Genomic DNA, 14,918 nt, shown 5'->3' with positions numbered 1-14,918 from the left:
CAATTAATCTGTGGAAACCGCAGCACTCAGCCAAGTCGATGCTGTTTCAATTGGGTGTCACAGGTGACTCATCAAAGATGGCTTGCTTTTTGGCCTCCTGATATTTTTCTTAGGGGTGAGGTGTCAGGTTTCCTTCCCATTTTTGGACAACAGCTCTCTTGTCCATTTCCAAATTTTTCTGGTTTCACAGCCCTCACGTGGACCCCCGCTTTCATACCGGAAGCTAGTCATTGGCAGGAGGTTTAGGAAACGAAGAACGAGGTGGGGAGAAAAAAAAAAAAAAAAAAAAAGAACCGGGGGCCTGGAGAGAGGCCTAAAATGGGGAAATTTGCACTTCAAGAGCTTTCCCTACCCCAGCCTCTCAGAATGACAGCTCTCCTCAGCCAGAAGACTACCTCTTCCGGCAGGCACTGCGTGCCCCACAGACACAGGCTGGCGGGCTCCCTGCTCTCCGCCTCCACCCAAGACAGCCAATAGAAATTCCGAGCTTGGGACTCCGCCCTACACGGACCACGCGGGAGCAGGGGCAATAAAACTACATTTCCCGACGTGCCGGAGCGCTCCTCGTGGCCAATAGACCCCCTGATTTCGGAGCTTAGGGGCGGAGCCGGATGCATAGGTCATCCCATTGGCTAGGGACGGCTTAGAAGAGCCGGAACCCGGGAGAGAGAGAAGCGAAATGACATTTCCTCTTTAAATAGCTGGAGCACGGGCCGCGTCTAGAAATGGCCGCGTCGGCAGGTGGGTCGTGTGGTGGCTAGGGAGGTGTGGAGGGGAGGTGGGCCGGGGGCCAAGTTCGGGCTGCGAGCTTAGGCGGCGGCGATGAGGACTGGGAGAGAAGGATGGAGAGGTGGACAGAGATGAGGAGAGGGAGGATGAATGGCGTGGAGGGAGGTGGGCGGTCCGGCCGGACAGGGATGGGGAGGCCGGGTACCCGCCGCCGCTCCGACCTGTTCGCAGGGCGGTTGAGGAGGCACTGGCGGCCGCCATCCATCGAGCTTCCCTTGTGAGGCTCCTGCTCTCCGCTCTCAGCTGGGACGTTCTGGCTGCCGGCGGAGTCGCCGCAGACACCTCGCCTGTTCTGCCTGCGCGGTCTGTCGGCGAGCACGGGGCTTCGGGCTCGCCGGGCTCCTGGAGAAGCAGGCTGGTGTTTGAACTTGCATCGCACCTCCCTCTTTCCCATATCCTATCTCGCGTTCTCATTGAGGGAGTCTATATACATATGTGTATTTTTGTAGCGGGGAGAAAACAAGCCAAGCAAACAAACAATCCCCAGCCCCATCCCACAGACAACAACACAACAAACAAACACAAAAACAAAAAATAAAGCCCGCGACCCCGAAACTGGCCCCGAACTTCTTGTGGTTGTACGATTTTTCTCCTCCTAGATTTAAGTAAGTCTTCCCCAACACCGAATGGAATACCATCTTCAGACACAGCCAGCGATGCCATGGACCCCTTCCATGCTTGCAGTATTCTTAAGCAACTCAAAACAATGTACGATGAAGGACAGCTGACAGACATTGTAGTGGAAGTGGATCACGGGAAAACATTTTCCTGTCATAGAAACGTTCTTGCTGCAATCAGCCCTTACTTCAGGTATGATGTTGGTGGAAACCTCTCTTGATGTCTGCACCGAGTCCCCTTTCTCCTTCAGTACTGCCCACATCATTTTTATATTGAGATGCAACAATGAAACTAATGCATTTGTTTCCTGAGAATAAATAACAGGCCCTATTTTAGTAAGCCCCCCTTTTTAAAACAACTGACAGATTTTTCTAGAATTCAGATGACTGGTTTTAAGTCAGTGACTATGTTTTTGTTTGTATGTTTCAGAAAAATCTAAAATTGCACTGCCCAATATGGCAGCTACTAGCCACGTGTGGCTAAACTTCACTTATCTAAAATTAAATAAAATTTAAAAAAATTCAGTTCCTTAAGTACACTAACCACATTTAAAGTGCTCAGTAGCCACATGTAGGTAGTGGTTGCCCCACTGTACAGCCCAGAAACAACCTTTCCATCACTGAAAGTTTTATTGGACAGTGCTGATATGGAATTTGTTCCAGAAATTTATCCAGGATTTCTTTAGTGCATGTTAACTCTTTTAGAATTTAAAAATTAATAGCTTTTACTTTTAAAAACAAATTGCCCACTTAATGGACTGTTTTAATCCCATGATGATAACAGCAATGAAATAAAAATCAATGAAATACAGTTTCTATGTGTGTTAGGCCCCACACTAGTGACTATTTCTAAGATTTCCAGAAGTATTTTAGAGGTCAGTTTTCATTTTCATTTATATTCATCTTTATATATTATAAAACTTTGAAAAGTAAAATTTCAAAACTTGGGTCTAAAAAATAATGTCATACTCTAAGAAAAGATCAGTGATAAAGGCAATTTCCTGTTCAAGTTTAACTTTTTTTTTTGTTTGAAGTGCTCACTTTAAGCCTTTTTGTTTTCAAAAATGGTGCATGAATGACTGTGAAATAATTTTCTCAACCACATGGTAAATGTATTTTTTCCTTTTGAAGGTGCTTACCTTTATAGGGCATATAGCAGTGTAATGTTCCAGACAGTAGTTTCTGGTTCCTCTTTCTCAGAATACTGGGTTAAATATAGTCACTTCAGTTTGATGTTTGTGATGTAACCATTTAGATTTGCATCGGATAGGCCATTGGACTATTAAGTATTAACCATAACAAGGGAGTGACCTGGAAAGAAAAAAGAAGAAACTGGTATACACAAAAGGTATGAAGTTTGGCCTCTAATAAAAATTGCTGGTGAGATTCAGTTACCTAGGCTATCCATTGGATATGATTAGGTCATTTATGTGTTTATATATGCTACAGTTACTGACTATCAAGCTCTAGGCAAAGCTCACTTTACCTATGTCACTTTATATAATCTTTGTAATCCTATCTCTACACCCTTGTTATTCCCCTTTTACATGTGAAAAAACTGAGGCTCAAAGAGGTTAAGTGAACTGACTAAATCATCTAACTAGTAAGTGGCAGAGGCTGGATTTGAGTCCAGAGCCAGGTTTCTTAGTCACTGTATAACCTTCAAGGAACAAGAGTGGGTCCTCTTTAAATTTTAATTTACAAAGGTGTTAATTGTATATTAGATTTAAATAGTAAAAAAAAAAAAAAAATTGAAACTTTAAAGTGAAAATATTTATATCTCAGTATAATTTTATATTCTGGCTTATATCATTTAAATATCATACTTGCTTAAAATTAGTTTTGAGGACCTGGAAAATCTCTTGGAAAGAAGTATGCTACAGTAGATTTTCTTGCTTTCCAAGAAGTTAAGGAAATGCTTGGAAGACTTTCTAAGCATAAGATAGGTGAAGTCAAATGAAGGTATTTGGCTAAAAGACTCAAGGATTAGGTTCTTCTCACTTGACTAGAGCTTTTTGTAGAGAAGTTTCTTGGGCACCAGTGTTGCACCTTATGTGAGATGTAGAAAGTCATACTTAATATTTGCAAATCTTGCATCACTGATGGAAAAAATAGAATAGCTTGCAATCTGCCATGGCTGTTTCCTGATCCCAGAGACTTGTCAGAAATAAAATGTGTATGATTATTAGAAACATTATGTTGCTCAGGATTTTGTGTGAGGAAGTACTCCCACTTTATATAGAGTTTTCATAAAGAACATGATAGAGGAGAACTTGCATGTCACACTGCTGTGTGTGAGGCCAGCTTATTCAAGTCAGTAGAGTAGCTCCCTTGATAAAGGGTTATGTGGTAATGTTCTCCTTTGGGATTTAATCTTTGCATAATGAAGGGCTTTCTTTTTCTTTTTAACTGGGACCTATATAACTGAGTTTTTCAGTACCTGAATTGAAAAACCAGCTCATACATTGGAACATTTAGTTTTCAGTCATTTAAGGAAAAAAAAAAGTCTGCAGGATATTAAACTTAAATTTTGCATAATAGAAGTAAAATTAGGACTCAAAGGATAGTTAACCCAGGTAACAAGCCGGGTCCAGGTACCCCTGTATACCTCCAATATTACATATTGCATTTTTTAATTAATTTCATGTTTTTGACAAAGATGTTAAAAGTGGTCTGAAATCTTCCCACTCTTTTTTCATAACATCACACTTAAAATAGGAGAGGTCTGGATCTGAATAATGAAGTTTATCACCAGTGTTAGGTCAATATCTTCAACAGACATCTGTTAAGCATTCTAGGGCATACCATCCTTTTCTCAAGAGGATTTTAAAAGAGCTTTTGACCTTTTTCTAAGTTTAATTTTAAGAACTGCTTAGAAAGAAACATCAAAGGAGGGAGAAGAAAGGCAAATGATGTTTATAAATGACTAGCATTTTAAATAAAAGGCTAGGCTTTTGACTTCTTAATGGTTTGGCCAAGAAAGTACCATGCTGTGCTGTGCTTAGTCACTCATTCTGACTCTGTCTATGGGGATTCTCTAGGCAAGAATACAGGAGTGGGTTGTCATGCCCTCCTCCAGGGGATCTTCCCAACCCACGGATCAAACCCAGGTTCTCCCACATTGCAGATGGATTCTTTACCAGCTGAGCCACCAGGGAAGCCCAAGAATACGGGAGTGGGTAACCTATCTCTTCTCCAGGGCATCTTCCTCACCCAGGAATCAAACTGGGGTCTCCTGCATTGCAGGTGGATTCTTTACCAGCTGCACTACCAGGGAAGCCCTGAAAGTACCATAAAAGCACATTAAAAAAGAAAAAGAAAAGAAAGCTTGGTCTCAAAGACAAGAACCTGGAATTTTTGAAAGTCAACAAAACCAGATCTGCAAAAAATCAGTTAATTTTTAAATTCTCTTTAGAAGTAGGCATTTTATTAATATTAACCCTACCCAGATCTTTATTTATGGCCTCCCAGGTGGCTCAGTGTTAAACAATCCATCTGTGATGCAGGAGACAGGGGTTCAATCCCTGGGTTGGGAAGATCTCCCGGAGAAGGAAATGGCAACCTACTTCAGTATTCCTGCCTGGGAAATCCCAGGACAAAGGAGCCTGGAGGGCTATAGTCCCTGGGGTCACAAAAAGTCAGATACGACTGAGCATCAATGAGGCTAATATTTTTATTTAGTATTTTATTTATAATAAATTTAAATATAATAAAAATAAAATATAAATGTAAATTTGTTTTATTTATTTATATTTATTTATTATCTTATTTAGTATTTTAATCAAGTATATTTCTTGATTTTCTCAAGCAAGTTTTCAAAATATCCAAGGATAACTGATGAATTGATGTGCTTTATATTCTTTATAATGATTAAGGAAGCATTCAAAGGATAATTATTTTAAAAAGGAGTAGGAAGAAAATAAGAACTGAAGAACATCTTATTTTTCTAAGCTAAAATTTTTAAAGATACATTTTGGGCACAGGTTGCCTTATAAATTTCCACTGGGTTATGAGAAGTTTTATTAGACAGTCTCTATATGCTAATGTGTCACACTGATACCCCATAGGTATTTGTAAACTTTCTGACTGACCTGGTGATTGAAGATCTTAAGTCTCTAAAGCAACCTGACCAGAAGCCTGGATAAGGCTCCAAGGAAAATAAGATGTCCTGGAATATGTCTTGCCACTTTTCGGTTTGATTTAGTTAGGTATACTCTGCTTTTCTCAGAGTTGGCACAAAGTGGACTGACTGGCCCTGAGAATAGGGTTTCTTTGAGATTAGCCAGATTAAATCCTTCTGCTAGATGATCAACTTTTATCCCTTTCCTGATATTCAGGATATCAGGAAACATATTAGGAAATGTTTTTCAGTTTCAAAAGGTGATCCTTGTGATAACTTTATGCTTTTACAAGCTTGCCACAATAATTTTTATTTGTAGTGCACATAAATTCAACCATCTTTCCTTCCTAGATCCATGTTCACTAGCGGCCTTACAGAAAGCACTCAAAAAGAAGTTCGAATTGTTGGTGTTGAAGCCGAGTCAATGGATTTGGTGTTGAACTATGCCTATACCTCTAGAGTTGTTTTGACAGAGGCCAATGTTCAAGCCTTGTTCACTGCAGCTAGCATCTTCCAGATTCCCTCCATCCAAGACCAATGTGCTAAGTACATGATCAGTCATTTGGACCCACAAAATTCTATTGGGGTCTTCATCTTTGCTGATCATTATGGTCATCAGGAACTTGGAGATCGATCTAAAGAATATATTCGTAAAAAGTTCCTGTGTGTCACCAAAGAACAGGAGTTTCTTCAGCTGACAAAAGACCAACTGATAAGTATCCTAGACAGTGATGATTTAAACGTAGACCGGGAAGAGCATGTTTATGAGAGTATTGTAAGGTGGTTTGAACATGAACAGAATGAAAGAGAAGTTTACCTTCCAGAAATTTTTGCCAAATGCATACGTTTTCCTCTGATGGAAGACACCTTTATAGAGAAAATTCCACCTCAGTTTGCACAGGCTATCGCCAAAAGCTGTGTGGAAAAGGGACCAGCCAGTCCCAATGGCTGTACACAGAGACTTGGAATGACTGCATCGGAAATGATCATATGTTTCGACGCAGCCCACAAACACTCAGGAAAGAAGCAAACAGTGCCTTGTCTAGATATATTCACAGGAAGAGTGTTCAAACTATGCAAACCACCAAATGATCTGAGAGAAGTTGGAATTCTTGTATCACCAGATAATGATATTTACATTGCAGGAGGGTACAGGCCAAGCAGCAGTGAGGTATCCATTGACCACAAGGCAGAAAATGATTTCTGGATGTATGACCATTCCACCAATAGGTGGCTGTCCAAACCATCCTTGCTTCGAGCCAGAATAGGCTGCAAACTGGTGTACTGCTGTGGTAAGATGTATGCAATCGGAGGGCGTGTCTACGAAGGTGATGGGAGAAACTCACTGAAATCTGTGGAGTGCTACGACAGCAGAGAGAACCGCTGGACTACTGTTTGCGCCATGCCTGTTGCAATGGAGTTTCATAATGCCGTGGAATACAAAGAGAAGATCTATGTTTTACAGGGTAGGTGCCTAAATGGTTAAAGTATTTATTGGAGTAGTCTGTTCTTTAAGGGACTAGTAAAGAAAATAAAATTTTCAATCAAAAAAGACAGGTACTTTCAAGTTCCTAAAATGATCATGTAAGTTGTTTATGTTCTTACTGTCTTTTGACATCATGTGACATAAGTATTTTTGAAAACTTTTTTTCCCATAAATAATAGTTCAGCATTTGAGAAAAACTATTTCTGTGCCATTTTTAAGACTTTAAACAAGGAAGCAAGTTTGATACATGACTTTTTGAATGATATATAATCAAGGGATGGTAGCAAGTATTCTTCTTATGGAATTTACTGGATTAGTTTAAAAGAGAAAAAAAGAACAAAGCCTCAACTGCAGTTGCACTATTCATTTGCCAAAGAATTTTGTATGAAGTCTTATGATGGCAAAGGTTATGAAACTCACAAAGAGTTTGAAATCACACTGTTCAAGATTTTAATTTCACTGCAGTTGATGTCATCCATAATACAGTGTTTTCAATTTTTTTTTTCCACTGAAAAATTTTGAGATGTCACCTTTTTAACATTATAAGATGAGAGGGATGGTAATATACTTAGCTTAAAAATTTTTGTTTAAACAATTGAAGACTGGTACCTTGGTAAAGATACCAGAAAGAGGAACTGAGTAACAGTAAATAAGATACTTGATTCAAGGTTCTGATTTGTGCTAGTATTTTCCTTGTGTTAGGTTTCTTGTTTTAGTTACTTGAATGCTGAAAACAGTATTGAACAATACCAACATCCTTCTTCTTCTTTTGCATTTTTTAACTGCTTATATATAAATGCTTTCCTTCACTACTATAAAAAAAAATAAGGAAAGGGGGGCAACTTCTGTGTAGATACATACGATTTTTTAGTTTTTTTTTTTTTTTTCCCATTGTAAGTTTTTTTTTTTTTTTAATGTTCTTTGCTGTAGTCCTTTATTTGACTTAAAATTTCTTAGAAATGCCTAAACCCATTTGTTTAAACTTCAGTGTAAAGTTAATTCTCCAGAGAGGGTAAGGAGTACTTCATTTTAGTTGAACGGAAACCTGGAGTGATGCAGGTTTGTTGGTCTTGCCAAAAAATGGAGTATCTGAATGGATGTAAAATCTATCAAGAATGGTTAGATAGGGCTTCCTGGGTAGCTCAGGTGGTCAAGAATCTGCCTGCAGTCCTGGAGAGCCAGGTTTGATCCCTGGGTTGGGAAGATCCCCTGGAGAAGGGAATGGCTACCCACTCCAGTATTCTTGCCTGGAGAATTCCATGAACTGAGGAGCCTGGTGGGCTACAGTCCATGGGGTTGCAAACAGTTGGACACAACTCAGCGAGTAACAGTTTCACTTACTTACATGGTTGGATAGGTTATATCATCCAATATGATGAAGCTCTCTCTCTTCATAGATTTTTGGTTTTACTGGCTAAGCAGTTATTTGTTAGTAGCTGCTGCTGCTGCTGCTGCTAAGTCGCTTCAGTCGTGTCTGACTCTGTGCGACCCCATAGACGGCAGCCCACCAGGCTCCTCTGTCCATGGGATTTTCCAGGCAAGAGTACTGGAGTGGGGTGCCATTGCCTTCTCTGATTTTTTAGTAGAAATAGAATTAATTAGAAGACTCCCAAATGGAATGTAAAGGTTGTATATTAATTTAAATACTAAAGCAAAGTAACAGTGAATTAACAGAATTTCAGGGTTGGAATGAACATTGTTTAATCAGATTGTATTTTATATAAGACACATCTGAGGCACTGAGGGTTTTAATTGCCCACTACTGGTTTTAGTTTATTAAAGACGACTCTAGGTTTAAAAATCAACTTTTAAAATGTATTATCTTTCCTTTTTATAAGAAATTTGTAGCGAGGTAGTACAGGGTAAAAAGTGTTCATTCCTGTCTTTTTTATTAAGAATCCTGTTACATTTTAGTCAAAAAGCATAGGGAATATGCAGGCAAAAGCTGAGAGTTTAACAAGCTATTTTATGAAAACCTGGATTTTTCAGCATCACTTTTATTAGGTAGGCAGTTATATTTATCGATAGGAGTTAACCTAGTTCAAAACAGTTTTCAAGGGGAAGCTCAATTTAGAAGCAGTTACTTCTGATCTAAACAAAGCCTCTTTATATAAATAAACTTGACGTGAATAGTCAGAAGATCATGCCCTACTGTCAGTGGCTATTGGAGTACCATTTAATCTGATCATAAAGGGTTCAGATTTTCATATCAAAGATTTTGATTCTTTCAAATCAAAGATTTTAATGTTATAATTAGCCAAGCTCTTGTAAATCTTCACTAGCTTCATTCTTTTAGACATTTTTACATCGGCAGTGTGACTCAGCACACCTTTTCATTGTCAAAACAGAATGGAAACTGCCTCATAGTCAATTCCATAAATGATATGCGTGTTTTCTATCAGCTTAAGGTCATATTTTCTCCTCTTGATATTTGTCTTTGCCTTATAGCAACACTAAAGTAAATACATTAGTGGCCCATAGACACAAATCTGAACAATTCTATGTACTACCTTATAATTAAATAACTAGCACATAAATTTATAGTGGCTTATTCATGATTGAACCTATATTCATATTTTGATCTTACTGGCTGACCATTAGTAATAATACTTTTTATAAGAGCTGGCTTAAAATCAATTTTCTGAAATACCCAGATATTTGGATAGAGTAAATGAAACTAAGCTCTTAATCCTTATACTGCCATCAAGCTAAAGTAACTTCTCACACTTACCCAGTTTGAACGCCCCAAATCAGGTTGATTCTAATATTATGTTATGTTGTGCCATGGGATGTAGATGTTTTAAGCTATCTTATATTTAAATGTTCATATTCTTGTTTTCTTTTCTCTCTTTTTTTCCTTTTGCTTTCTTTAGGAGAGTTTTTCCTCTTCTATGAGCCTCAGAAAGACTACTGGGGTTTCTTAACCCCCATGACTGTGCCTAGAATCCAGGGCTTAGCAGCTGTATACAAGAACTCTATCTACTACATAGCTGGAACCTGTGGAAATCATCAGCGGATGTTTACTGTAGAAGCCTATGATATTGAGCTCAATAAATGGACTCGTAAGAAGGACTTTCCATGTGATGAGTCCATAAACCCATACCTTAAACTGGTACTTTTCCAGAATAAACTCCATTTATTTGTTCGAGCTACTCAAGTGACCGTTGAAGAACATGTCTTCAGAACCAGCAGAAAAAATTCCCTTTACCAATATGATGATATCACTGACCAATGGATGAAAGTTTATGAGACCCCAGATCGCCTCTGGGACCTTGGCCGGCATTTTGAATGTGCTGTTGCTAAACTGTACCCTCAGTGTCTTCAGAAAGTACTTTAATGAATGGCAGGCCTCAGTGAGCTCACCGGCATCTTGTGCTGGAGGAAACTTAGTCTTTCAGTGATAAGAAGAAGTGCTGTCAGTATTTAAGAAAGCCGAAGAGAGTTTACACGTGGAGATGGGTGCTGTTTAAGATGAGTGTAGGGAGGGATTTCTTTTCATCCATGTGATGTTTTCATTTCAGTAAGCAAAAGGTAACAAAGTGCAATTATCAGCATTTTTTTTTTCTGGTATAAAAGTAATCACATCCTTCTAGAATTGTGTGATGAATAGTCACTGAGATACCAGACGAATTGACAACTATGCACTCTTAGAAGAGCAGTTAGGGTACTATGGATTAGAGACATCCAAAATAGTTTGATGTGACTTTTTATTTTAAATACGGGTAAAAATTTGAGGCAATATCACTAGGACTTTAGCTGTGACCTCTCTGCTACAGAGACGAACTAACTTAGATCCTCATTCTGAATATGTGTATATTTTGTGTACTGTTTTCACGTGTACTGGATTTAAATGTTATTAGAGTACTTTGAAGGAAAAACAAATCAGTCTCAGAAAGAGCTTTTAGTTGGATTGTTTTATATTTCCCACATTACTTTAAGTTAAGCTAAAGTTTTAAAGTAGTTTCGTGGTGACAATTTTTTCAAGTGCTAACACTGTCTCATTTTTTTTTTTTTTTTTAATCCCGAGAAGGGCTCAAATTCACAGGTGGCTGGTGCTAGTATAAGTTAACTCATGTGTATAGTTAGGTACATTTCAAATGTCTGAGCCTATGCTTACCTTTCAAATTGGTATGTTAGTTTCATGGCCATAGTACTTGACCTGCTGAACTCTTGTGATTTCACAAGATTCTCTACTTACATGATGGCAAGCTATGGCTAGTTACTGGTCTAACTGGATTCAATCTGAGAATAGTGAAAAGACTATTATCCTCATTTTGCACTAACATGGGCCATTTTGTTGCCTAACCTCCTTTCCATCCTCTACCTGTCCATTCATTATCGGTACAATGAAAGGTAACTTATTTGTCTTCTGCACAGAGCAGAATGTGAAGTTTTAACTCGTACTTTTAAAATTCTGTTTTCCAGAAACATAAAACTCCTGCAATAGTCTCATTTAATGTCTTTTGCATTACCTATGACAATTAAAACCTCATTTAAAAAAAAAATTTTTGCACTTAACAGTTATGAATAGTTTTGCATTGAAAACCTTTGTTCTAACTGCAGGTGACTGAGAAGGAAAAGTGTGAGTAAATAGAACCATAGCATTATAGGTACTAAATCATTTTTAATATTTAACTGATTAATTTCTAACAGAAATACTCACAGAGAGGACAAACCAACTCATGTGTTATACCTAAGGCAGATATTTGGATCAGTAACTTATTTTTTACTTTTCCCGGAATATAATAAAGGGTATAAGTATAGCCAGAATCTGTCCTTAACTGGAACATTTTGATTCCCTTAAAGAAAACAAACTGGCACAGTTTGTATTAAAAAGTCTTGCACAAATTGTAATGTGATACTGTGAAACAAATCAAAAACATTGCCTCTTTGCATCACATACCTCGTTTTTCAGAAACTTTCCGAACTGCTTGTCATAGCCTCTACAAGTAGGGAACGTTTCCTGAAGCCGAATTGAAAGTGGACAGCATCTAGAGAATTGACATTTTAAAATCCAGTCTTGGGAAGCTGGGTACGTGCTTTCTTCTTGCTGGCCTTGGTAGTGTGTCTATAGTCTCCTTATTGACTGTCAAGTAATCACCTATTTTTTTTTTCTCAGTTTTTCTTTATCTTCATGCTGTTTTGAGGCTTTTTCTGTGAGCATTTTGAAGCATCTACACCATGATGCATTGCCAAGGGGAGGAAAAACCAAACTAAACATTACCAGAGATGTTCCCGTAATTTATTTTTGAAAGCTTTGTTGCTTCCTGAGATTTCCTGCCGCTTTTTGACAATCTCCTGTATTTATTTAGAACACTGTGTTACTTGAAAACATGACATTAGAACATTAACAATTTACATGTGCCGTGTGATGTATAGGAGTACAATGTACTGTGGTTAATTCTGCAGTCGATTTATTCTATTGATCTGCACAACAGTTGATCCTCTAACAATTAATCCTATAACAGTTTATATCGAGGGTGTGATCTAAGGATAGTGTGTCAAAGCCAAGGTTTAGAATTTGCTATGGAAGTATCAATAGAATATGTATTGAATTTTGTATGAATAACTATTTGTTTAAATTATATAGCTGGGATATTTTGCCACTTTTCAGATGATTTCAGAAGAGGTTCTAGAAAACTAAGATTAGTAATATGTGTGGGTCTGTGTTTAGATATTTAAGGTACATTTGCTTAGTATGATGAGAATATAAATAAAAGGCATAATGGGTACTATAGAATTAAAATAGGGGGTGATAGATGCCAGTCCCACTTGAGCTTTGTTTTTGCATTTGAAGAAAGTATGTAGCACTTTCCTATGTATTTTTTATACATTGAAAACTGGATGTGGTATAACTATGTTACAGGAAAGTAGAAATTATCTTCTTTATTTTCCATCTTTGTTTTCTGTTATCCTACAAAGTTGATGCTTAAGCATCAAGCTGATTTCATTGGTGCATGAGAGAAAGTGGATGTGATCTTGCAAGGAATCAGATTTTCTATGTGAAACAGCTTAAAATGGCATTCGATGTTCTGTGCTCAGGTATGTAGTTAAGTACTGTAGTCCTTTGGGGGCAAATGTGTAGATATTTTTAAACATTTTGCCATACTTGCACAATTTTTTGCATTTTTACCTGATGGCATTGTTTCTTGTAATAAAACTTTTTCTGACTGAAAAGTTCCATTGTCATAAATTGACCTCTGACCTAGCAAGTTTGGAAGAATTAAAACTTGGTGAAAATCATGTAATACCTTTTATCGGGAATTGGAGGAGATTTTCATCTACCAAATTCCTGGTCTCTGGTACAAAATGAACAAAGTAATTCATAATGCTTGAATAATGCTCTTGAAATTCTGAAGCAAGCTCACTCACCAGTAGCCCCTTTGTTGAGTGGTTCTGCCCTCAACTCTTGGTGTCCCACTCCTCTCACAATTCATGTCAACCCATCAGGAAATCCTGTTGCCTCTTCCTTCAAAATATACCTCGACTCTCACCACATATCTCTTGCACCACTATCACCCTAGTCTAAACTAGCTAGCTGACCTTGTCTGCCTTAATGCTGTGCCACTGAATTGATCTCCTCTCCATCACCTTTGACTCCTTGTAATCTATTCTGTCCACACAATAGCCAGAGTGATCCTGTTGAAATATAAGTCAGATTACTTTCTTCTGCTCGGATCCCAGTGGCTCCCCATCTCCCTTCATGTGAGAGCTACACCCCTTCTTCCCATGATCCATCCCAACCCTGCTCTTGGGACCACACTGCTGTTCCACCTGCTCACTCCATTCCAGCAATGCTGACTGCTGTTCCAAGCCCCTCCAACATCAAGGCCTTTTTCCTTGCTGTGTCTTCTGCTGAGGAAGCCCTGACAACTCACTTATTTCAGTATTAAAACTCTAGACAGGCCTTCCCTGATCACCTTGTGTAAAACAGAATGCCTTCCAAACTCACCCCTACCCGTATCACCAGTCTTTTCCCAATTTATTCTTCATACATCTCCCCCCATTCAAATGTAAGTTCCATGAAGGCAAGGGATTTATGTTATTTCTTCTTCACCTCAGACCAGTGCCTGGAACCTACAAGGCATCCAAAGTTTGTAAAAAACAAATTTTCATTTCAGTCTTAGAAAACCCTGAGAAGTGGCAGAACCAGTGCTATCACCTCTATCAGATCAGAAACACAAAGCCCAAGTGAATTGCTGAAGGTCATGTGACTAATGAGAAGCTCACCCGGGATTAGAGACAAGCACTCCACTTTGACTCAATCTAGTTCTGATAGGCGGAGAAGGCAATGGCACCCCACTCCAGTACTCTTGCCTGGAAAATCCCATGGACGGAGGAGCCTGGTAGGCTACAGTCCATGGGGTCGCTAAGAGTCGCACACGACCGAGCGACTTCACTTTCACTTTTTCCTTTCATGCACTGGAGAAGGAAATGGCAACCCACTCCAGTATTCTTGCCTGGAGAATCCCGGGGACGACAGAGCCTGGTGGGCTGCCGTCTATGGGGTCGCACACAGTCAGACACGACTGAAGCAACTTAGCAGCAGCAGCAGCAGTTCTGATAGGTGCTCCATTGAAAAGTGAAAGTCGCTCAGTTGTGAATGACTCTTTGCTACCCCATGAACCATACAGTCCATGGGATTCGCCAGGCCAGAATACTAGAGCGGGTAGCCTTTCCCTTCTCCAGGGGATCTTCCCAACCCAGGGATCGAACCCAAGTCTCCCACATTGCAGGCGGATTCTTTACCAGCTGAGCCACCAGGGAAGCCCAAGAAGACTAGAGTGGGTAGACTATCCCTCCTCCAGCTGATCTTCCCGACCCAGGAATCGAACCACGGTCTCCTGCATAGCAAGCAGATTCTTTACCAATTGAGCTATCAGGGAAGCTCTAGGTCCTCCATTGT

General features: G+C 39.1%; 2 protein-coding genes across 4 annotated transcripts in view; one reads left to right on the top strand and one right to left on the bottom strand.

Annotated features, from left to right (window-relative positions):
* Positions 1-14,918, bottom strand: part of SUCLG2 (succinate-CoA ligase GDP-forming subunit beta) — a 626,520-nt gene that overhangs the window by 22,820 nt on the left and 588,782 nt on the right. For both annotated transcript variants that reach the window (XR_014064918.1, XR_014064922.1), the window contains one exon: positions 2,546-2,717. The gene's annotated coding sequence lies outside the window, so the exon portion shown is untranslated. The remainder of the gene's footprint in view (positions 1-2,545; positions 2,718-14,918) is intronic.
* KBTBD8 (kelch repeat and BTB domain containing 8) lies at positions 655-13,189 on the top strand. 2 transcript variants are annotated; one of them, XM_081528435.1, is made up of 4 exons: positions 655-741; positions 1,389-1,599; positions 5,878-6,992; positions 9,886-13,189. In XM_081528435.1, the coding sequence occupies exons 1-4, from the start codon at positions 726-728 to the stop codon at positions 10,347-10,349; spliced, it is 1,806 nt and encodes a 601-aa protein (XP_081384561.1). In that variant the 5' UTR covers positions 655-725; the 3' UTR covers positions 10,350-13,189. The 2 variants fall into 2 exon arrangements, with proteins under 2 accessions (XP_081384561.1, XP_081384562.1); XM_081528436.1 differs by lacking the exon at positions 1,389-1,599.

Source organism: Giraffa tippelskirchi, chromosome 9 (genome assembly GCF_054371585.1).
Source record: "Giraffa tippelskirchi isolate mGirTip1 chromosome 9, T2T-mGirTip1v1.2.pri, whole genome shotgun sequence".
Lineage (NCBI taxonomy): Eukaryota > Metazoa > Chordata > Mammalia > Artiodactyla > Giraffidae > Giraffa > Giraffa tippelskirchi.
This window is presented reverse-complemented; position numbering and strand designations above follow the sequence as displayed.

What these genes read in the sequence shown, in the direction of transcription:
- KBTBD8 (XM_081528435.1), top strand. An exon ending in GCAATCAGCCCTTACTTCAG is followed by an intron (nt 1,600 to 5,877) that starts GTATGATGTTGG and finishes TTTCCTTCCTAG; the next exon opens with ATCCATGTTCACTAGCGGCC. An exon ending in GAAGATCTATGTTTTACAGG is followed by an intron (nt 6,993 to 9,885) that starts GTAGGTGCCTAA and finishes TGCTTTCTTTAG; the next exon opens with GAGAGTTTTTCCTCTTCTAT.